Source organism: Dipodomys merriami, unplaced genomic scaffold (genome assembly GCF_024711535.1).
Source record: "Dipodomys merriami isolate MVZ:Mamm:240054 unplaced genomic scaffold, mDipMer1.0.p SCAF_15, whole genome shotgun sequence".
Classification (NCBI taxonomy): Eukaryota; Metazoa; Chordata; class Mammalia; order Rodentia; family Heteromyidae; genus Dipodomys; species Dipodomys merriami.
Genome location: NW_027202826.1, coordinates 30,874,149 through 30,882,782, shown reverse-complemented (window position 1 = coordinate 30,882,782; position 8,634 = coordinate 30,874,149). Strand labels below are relative to the sequence as shown.

The 8,634-nt window shown below is 38.5% G+C and overlaps 1 protein-coding gene across 1 annotated transcript; it reads left to right on the top strand.

Annotated features, from left to right (window-relative positions):
- Positions 1–111: 111 nt before the first annotated feature.
- Positions 112–8,266, top strand: LOC138826742 (rho GTPase-activating protein 20-like). Its single transcript, XM_070021983.1, has 7 exons — positions 112–174; positions 1,176–1,345; positions 2,044–2,193; positions 4,395–4,436; positions 5,296–5,380; positions 6,601–6,684; positions 8,249–8,266. The coding sequence occupies exons 1-7, from the start codon at positions 112–114 to the stop codon at positions 8,264–8,266; spliced, it is 612 nt and encodes a 203-aa protein (XP_069878084.1).
- The last annotated feature ends 368 nt before the right edge of the window (positions 8,267–8,634 follow it).

Genomic DNA, 8,634 nt, shown 5'->3' with positions numbered 1-8,634 from the left:
GCCTTAGATCCGTGACATCACAGAATGAGGAACCACCAGCGCTCAGATTCCAGGCAGTTGACTGCGGTATCTGTTGGAGTTGCAGCCATGTCTGCTGTCTAGAGCCATGCAATGGACAAATACAAGTGTTCACTGCAATCCCCACACTCACCATGCACGGATTCCCTGCACAAGGTAGTCTGTGAAAATACTGGTTTTGAGGTTCCTGTAGAGGGCGGCCCTGGAACGTGTTCTGTCTTCCTTCTCCTGACCTTGTGCACTGACTCTGACCTTCAATACTGTTCATAAAAAGTGGCCCCTGCTGACACTGTTCAGAGCTTGGGGTGAAGCCCGTAGTCCTCACATTCTCAGAGGAGATGGGAGTGAAAGGGCATGGGAGACAGTATGGAGGAGACTTGCCCACACCTCAGCCAGTGAGCAGAGGTGTCCATTTATTGATGTAGTGACCATTACTACAGAGCCACAGCTCTACTGACAAGAGACACAGTGCAGCCAACAAACCTAAGGACTTCCTCACATTTAGGAATTCTTAACGGTTTCACATATTTTGTGATGTTCTTTCTCAATTTTCTCTTCCTCCAATATTAGATATTGATAAGGTGGGAATAATCATCCAAGCAGGTATAGTTAGACCACTATGTGTGTTAGTAGAAAAGCAATTTGGTATTATTTCTTTTTTTATTGTGAAAATACTGTACAGAGGGGTTAAAATTACATGGGCAAGATGTACAAGTCGTTATGTCGAAAATGAACTTTACAAGTTTGGAATTATTTCTTATTATGTTGTAAAACACTTCTCATGTTTGCAGTGATGTTTGGACAGTTTGCTGTGGTCATCTGCTTAGCCTTGCCCTAACATTTCTCCTGGCTCACTGCTCCCTTGCCAGATTCTTCTCCTTTCCTGGGACAGTTGCATTAGCTTCCTGCCTTGTTCTTTTCTCCATTTCTTAGAGAAGAAAAGGTCCAAGATCTGTTTCTATATCTGTCTTCCTTATATCTTAAAAAGTGATTAAGATTTTCTGTTTGGTTTAAAATCCAAAGAACAAAGTCCCCTGGGTATCAGTAACACAGTCAGGTTGGGATTGAGAAGACCACCTGTGGCAATGTGTCCCCATCCATTTGGCATAAAACTGGGACATATGTTTACACTGACTGTGTGTGGTGTTGGTGTGCAGCAGGAAAGCCATCTTCCTGAGGAGGATGCTCAGCAGAACACACCTGTTTCCCTGGAGGACAATGACAGAGCCCTGGTCATCCACAGCCCAGTGCAAATGAGAAGAGGCTGGAGGAGGAAGAAGCGGCACCTCTTCCTCTTCAGTGATGTGTTGCTGGTGTCTAACACCAAGTACGTATGGACTGCATGCTCTCCTGAAAAGCACGCAATGCTTTTCACTCACAAATGACATTTAAGACAATTTAGAATTTGTATTCATTTGGTTTTGCAGAACTTTAGATCCCTTGTTTATTTCCCAAGAAATCATTGCAGGTCCCATGCTGTGTTCCTGTAGAGAACATAGTCAAGACTGAAGAAAGCAACATGGACTTGTTGTGATCCATCAACTGCCTGTCTCAGCTCAAAGAGTTTCAGAGAGGAGGCTCCAGAGTTAGAGTCTAGGCTAGACAACATACAAAAGCCCCATCTAAAAAAACATATTTAACAACCAAAGAAATAATGATGTGACAGTCTTTATCTGATTTAAATATGACAAAAGTAGATATTGGGACAGTGATTACTTCAATTTAGCTGAATGACACTTCCCAACATGTAAGTATCCACCAAAGAACCCCAGGACCGCATACTCACAACTGTAATCCCAGCTACTCAGGAGTCTGAAACTTGAGGAGTGTGAGTCAAATCCAGTCTGGCATGGATGTACATACATTTACCCTCCAAAAATGCAGAAGCAGGGATAGACTCCAATGATAGATGGTTAGCCTTCATAAACAAAGGTCAGATATAGTAATGAGGCCCTGAGTTCAAATGCATTCACTGCTAAAAAGAAGTAATAAAGTAAGAATGATGGTGTGCAATTCTCTTTGCAGATATATGAAATGCTTTAAGATAAAAGATACAATCCCACTGCATATCCTGTCTATGGCTGAATGTGTGGACAGAGCAGCAAATGGTGATGGCTGTTCCAGAAAAACTTTTGTCTTGAGTTGGCCCCAGGAGAAATACAAGCTCGCTTTCTGGTAAGACTGACAACTATGCTCTGTGAATATTGTAGTTATGCTATGAGAAAGCCATGCGCATAGTTTCCAGAAATGATGGAAAATATAACTTATTTTCATCTAAATTTATTACAAGAAACATAGTCGCAATCTGATTGTCTTCTAGGCTGATCTGTAACTTTTGATCTTCATAGTGACCTTTTATATACATACCTCCAGACACTTTTAGATTCCAATATATTCCAATGGATCAGTATGCAAGTGGTTGTGACCAGTGATTTTCAATGGGTTTACAGAATCTTCTTGGGGGAGAGTGGATGTTGACTGTGGAAGACCAGGTGTTACCTATATATTACATCACAGTAATAGAATTCATTCAGCTAAGTGTTAGAGAATCCTGAAAGTATGTTTCAAAAATTAATTTTGCACTCCTTGTAATTCCTTATAGAGAATGATTTTAATTCCAAAGATATATATTTATATGTATGTATATACACATGTATCATCATTAGCAAAGCACTTCAATTGCTCTGTAGCATACTAGCATATTGCTTCTTTGTAAGTAGAGTGTATCATATTTGGTGTGTGGGTAATCTGAATGAAGCTTTACTGTTAAACTGAAGGTGAGTTTTTCTAGCACATATGCCTACGTCTGCATGAAGACAGAGAATGTAGATAGGTTTAAAGCTGTGGATTCACCAAGAAGGTGTAAATTGTTTCATCCATGCTGTCAAACTGCACCCCTCATTTCTAGCTGTTTTATACATCTGTTTGGACTGAATGCATGCTGTTCAACTTTTCTCATGGCCAAGACCTCACGCATTCTCAGAAGTTTGAGACACAGAAGGAAAATAGTTCCAAAATTGTCCACTTATTAATTCTCTGATGAATTTGTCTTGAAAAACGATCGAAAGTGATTGGGAAGCTGGAATTGTGTGTGTTGGCCTCTGCAGGTCTTCTTCAAGGCATATTTCTCTGAAGGCTCTCAGTTCTTAGTGCTTAGTGCAACTCAAGGATACAGAAGCTGGTGAAATTAGGAAATAGAAGAGGGGTTCCTAGAAACTAATCTTTAAGTAACAATTAAAATTAGGTCATCACAAATTGTATGAGTTCTAAAGCTGTTGCCCTGTCCAGCCTCCTTGGTCTTTGGCAGATGACTTTTATGAGCATTCTGCAACATGGCTTCAGGAAATAGACATTATGTGTATATATGTAAGCAGGTTAGGGGCCATCAAAGATGGGCGCCTCTCTCCTGATGAAGCAGGTTACAGGACAGCATAGAATTGTTCAGTAGAGGAGCTACTAATGAAGGAATTAAAAAATATGCAGACATGGCAAAAATCTGAAGGTTCATAAGGAGAAAAATATTGGATTGATACATGCCCCAATAATTCTATTCCTGGTATTCACAAATGTAAATACATACACATACACAGTATAACTTCACCCCAAAATGAAAGCAATAATATTTATAGTGATGTGGTTTGTAACACCTAGAAAACACTTGGAAAGTAAAAATTTAGTGTGTTTCTAAAGCCAATGTGTGCCAGGTTATAAAAAGTTATAAGGGGTGAGTAAGAGTTCCAATGCTTGCTTTCAATCCCTTCAGAGGAGAGAAATATAACAAGAGAAGCTGATGGTACAGAGTACAGTAAGTAGTAATCTTAGCATTCATCATTAAAGACTTAGTGTGATGGGTAATAAAAAGTAAGCTTCCTAGGAAATAACACAGCATATTACAGTCCTGAAATTTCTATGAGGAAATGAAACCTTGCAACTTTGCAATATTTGAAAATTTTCTTCCAAATTTTATCCTGTCTTGCTGGATTAAAAATATTCTGTCAAAATGACCAATTTCTTCCATAGGGTTTAATTTGCAAAACATTTTCATAGTTGACTAGCATATCTGCTCTGTCTGGTGTTAATCACTATGGATGGAAGGCATTGTGAGACTGGCCTATGATCAGGTGGCTTGCATCACATGTTAGAAAATAAGTTTCTCAATATCAGTCCAAGTTCTTTTCCACCCTAAAGTCTAATTCACATCACAGTCAGATCACCAGGAAAAGGTAGAGTCCATCAAACCCCAGTTATGAGTAGGTTCTTATTCCACTCACATTCACATTGATACTCCTGGACTGCCATTCTCTTTAAGGATAGAATGAAAATCATAGCATGAATGTGAAGTGTTGTATAATATTTTCTCTCTTTTTAAATCACAGTTCTTCAGAGCTAAAAGAAAAATGGCGCTCTTTACTTCAAAGGTATTTTCCAATGTTCATACTTATTTTTTATTTGTTAGTGAATGAATACAAGTCTGCAAACAGTGTCCCCAATCGATTCTCCCCATATTAACAGAAATTATGTGGCCTGGCTACACTTATAAATAGAAGGCACTTTTTACTCATAAGAAAATTTAGTTTTAAGCCCTAAGGTCTCCTGGGCTACAGCTGATTGACATGAGTGAATATTTTCTACAATATATGTAGGTGACCTGACACTATCGCCCTGGCTACTCAGGAGATTGAGACCTGAGGATTGCAGTTCCAAACTAGCCCAGAAATGAAAGATTGTTGAGACTCTTATCTTCAAGAAATTCCCAATTAATTGAAAGTGGAAATGTGGATCAAGTGATAGTGTGATGGCCTTGAGCTAAAAAGCTCAGGGTCAATATTCAGGCCCAAGTTTCAAGCTCCACAACTGGCAATATGTGTATGAGTGTGTGTGTGTGTGTGTGTGTGTGTGTGTGTGTGTGTGTGTGTGTGTGTGTGTGTGTGTGTGTGTGAGTGTGTGTATAAATATATACATATATAAGTATAAACATACTTACACATATATACATATATATAAACACACACATATGTATATACACATATACCTATATACTTACATATACAAATACATTTCTCTAAACAATTGTGTTTGTATTGCTACACAGGAAGTTATTGGTCCTCCCCTTCCCAGAGTAATTTTTTAAAAATAATGGACCTCCTTCCCAGATGTCATTTCCTTGGAATATCGCTTGCATTCTGGATCTCATGCTTTTTTCTGTCAAATAATATCCTGTAATTCATACTACTAGCTAATTCCTTGTGTTTTTTGCATTCTTATCCAATTTCTCAGATATAGCAACATTCAAAAACAGAAGGAACTTCAGAAGTATATTCCATTGCAGACCTTTGCCAATGATTTCCATAAGGCTGGCTCTGTAAGTGTTTTTAAGAATAAACAGGGAGTATCCTGCTGATCTCTTAGGCAGGATGGAGTCTGGATAGTCTTTGTAGGAAAGTACAGACTTGCCTCTGCCTGATCCATTTCAATGCTGAGGGTGTTTAGATACAGAATTTGCTAGGTCAGGTTGGCAATAGTGACTCACGCCTGTAATTCTAGCTACTCAGGATGCTAGATCTGAAGACTGTGGTTCAAAGACAGCCCAGGATAGAAAGTCTACAAATTTCAAAGCTCCAATAATCTACCCACAGAAAGGCAGACGTGGTGCTGTGGCATAAGTGGAGAGTGATAGCCTTGGGCAAAATAAATTATAGACAGAGCCCAGACCCAGTGTTCCACCCCTAGTCTTATCAAAAAATGAAAAAGAAAAATGAATTTGGTAGGTCTCCTTTGCTCTTTCATTGTAAAGATCCTGTATATGAGATGTAGTTTAACATTGGCTATCATTTTAATTTGCAGTTCTTGTGAACAAAAGGAAAAATGGATCTGTTTTCTGCAAAGGTATTAAGAAAGTGTTTATATTTAATTTTTAGGTCGTTTGTGAACCCTGGGTTCAATTCTAAATCACACAGTATTTATTTTTAAAGACATTTGGATTATCCACCCTAAGTTTCCCTTCACTGCAATGATGAACTTCAGCTAACATTTTCTGAAAATATATACAGGTCATCCAGCACAAGTGGCTTAATCCTGTAATCCCATCCTACACAGGAGGCTGAGATATGAGGACTGAAGCCAGTCTGTGTAGGATAGTTGAAAGCCTCTTATTTCCACTTACCTTTGAAAAAAGCCAGAAGTGGAGCTGTGGCTCCAGTGTGAGAGTCAGAGACTAGAGCAGAGCAACCGTACACAGACTCTGGGAGGAAGTCCCAGGTTTGGTGCCATCCATATTCCATGCTCCATTGAGCTAGCTCAAAGCCACTGTTCCTTTCAGTTGCCTAAGCAGGCATCAGCTCTCCCATCTAGATGGTGAAGTTTGAAACACTTAGTCTGATCCCTTCTCAAATGTCATGTTCCTGGACACTCTTCTCTTTGAAATCCTATTTTCCAACAATGTTATTACATTGATGCAAACATATAATTGCTCCATAAGTGTTGAGGATCTACAAAATACAGATCGGAAAAATATTAACAAGACTGATTTAAAAAATATGTTACCGGCTAATAATTGTGCTACTTTGGGTTGAATGAATCAAGTATATTAACCTTGAAAAAGAGAAAGAAGATGAGAACAGCATTCCTCTGCAGATCTTCATCAATGAGGTCAAGAACAATCACTTTGTAAGTGTTGTGTAGAATAAAGAGGAATTTCTAGTTACTTGCTCAGGCGGGAAAGGTGGGAGATTTTATAATTTATCAATGGTAAGGGAACTTTTAGGAACAAGGGGAGGAAAAGAATGGGAGAAGAAGATATTGAGAGATGAGCTTGATTCACTTGTGTCATATTTACAAATACAAACATGATAGCAATGAGTCTTAGTGTCAGTACAATATGTTCTTAACAATTATCTTCCATTTGGAACAATTTAATTTTCTGCTCATTATTTCATAGCTTCCTGTATTTACAAATCCATTTCTAACATTCATGTCTGAAACTATCTTAGGGTTATTAGATTTTTAAATCAGTGTATTAAAAATTGACATAAAACTTTCTGGAAAATAGAATACCTATTGCCTGCAAGGGGCTCATGCCTGTAATCATGGCCACTCAAAAGCTTAAAATCTGCGGATTGTAGCCTGGGAAGGAAAGACCTTGAAACACTTACCTCCAAATGACTAGCGAAAAAACCTTGAAGTGGAGCTGTGGCTCAAGTGGCAGATGTTAGACTTGAATGACAATGCTCAGGTACAGAGCCCTGATCCTGGGTTTTAGCCCCATGAGGTACAAAAACTAAGTCTATTTTATTTACTTTTGATTTTTCCTAAGAAAGCAGTACCAGCCCGCCCTGGTGGCTTACACCTCCTGTCATCCTAGCTACTCAGGAGGCTGAGATCTGAGATTGCAGTTGGAAACCAGCCCTGGCAGAAAAGTCCTCATGAGATTGTTTATCTCCAACTAACCACTCAAAATCCAGAAGTATAGCTGCGGGCTTAAAGTGCTAGAGCATTAGGCATGAGCAGAAAGATCTCAGAGACAGAGTCCAGGACATGAATTCAGGCCCCATATCCAACATTAACAAAAGCAAAAGAAAAAACACAAAAGAAAGCTCATTTAAAAGGTTGTATTCTCATTTCAACATGTATGACTTTCATTTATAAAACACATGTTTACCTTACAGTATGAAACTTTATTCACTTACTTTAGTTAACATGTATAAATTTAGAATAAAAAATTCATATTTAATACACACAAATTATCAGTTTTATTGTAAAGAAGGTCATTTTTTTAAAATATGGTTTTCATTATAAAAACAGTGGTACAGAGGGATAACAGTTACATGATTAACATAATGAGTACATTCCTATGAAGCATGGTTACCTCCTCCTTTGTTCTTCCCCTTCCAACCCTTCCCTCCCCACCTCTCCAACTCCTCCCTCCCACCCCCCAGAAGTTGTAAAGTTCATTTTCAACATAGTGTCTTGTACATCTCATTGTTACAATGGGTATCTCTTCTTTTTTAATTTTTATTTTTTTGTGAACACACTGTACAGAGGGGTTACAATTACATGGGCAGGATAATGCATACATTTCTTATGAAGCATTGCAGCCTCCTCCTTTGTTTACCCTTCACATCCCTTCCCAGCCTCCCCCCACCCCCCACCCAATCCTCCCCCCCCGCCCCCCACACCAACTTTATAAGCTCCTTTAAGACATGACAACTTGTACTTCTCATTGTTGCAACAGGTCCACCTGTATCCTTAAACGACTTGTTTTTTCCCCATCTCCTCTACAAGTTATACTGACATGAAATATAGTGAAAGCAGGGGTTATACTGTGGGGGAGGGACATACAACGCAACAAAGCGATAATCTTATAAATGCATTAGAAACAAAAGCATGAAAGAAAAAAAACATTAAAATACATATGTAAGGGTTCATTTTCATAACATCACATTATCTGAACTATTCATGGGTATCTCTTTTTAAGCATTTTGTTTTATTTCTTCCCCTCTCCAAATTAGAAAATTGTATATATAAGATACAGAGCACCATAATCAAATACAGTGCAAATGGGATATATCATGGGGAAAGAATATACAAAAGAAACAAAAAAATCACATAGTACATTAT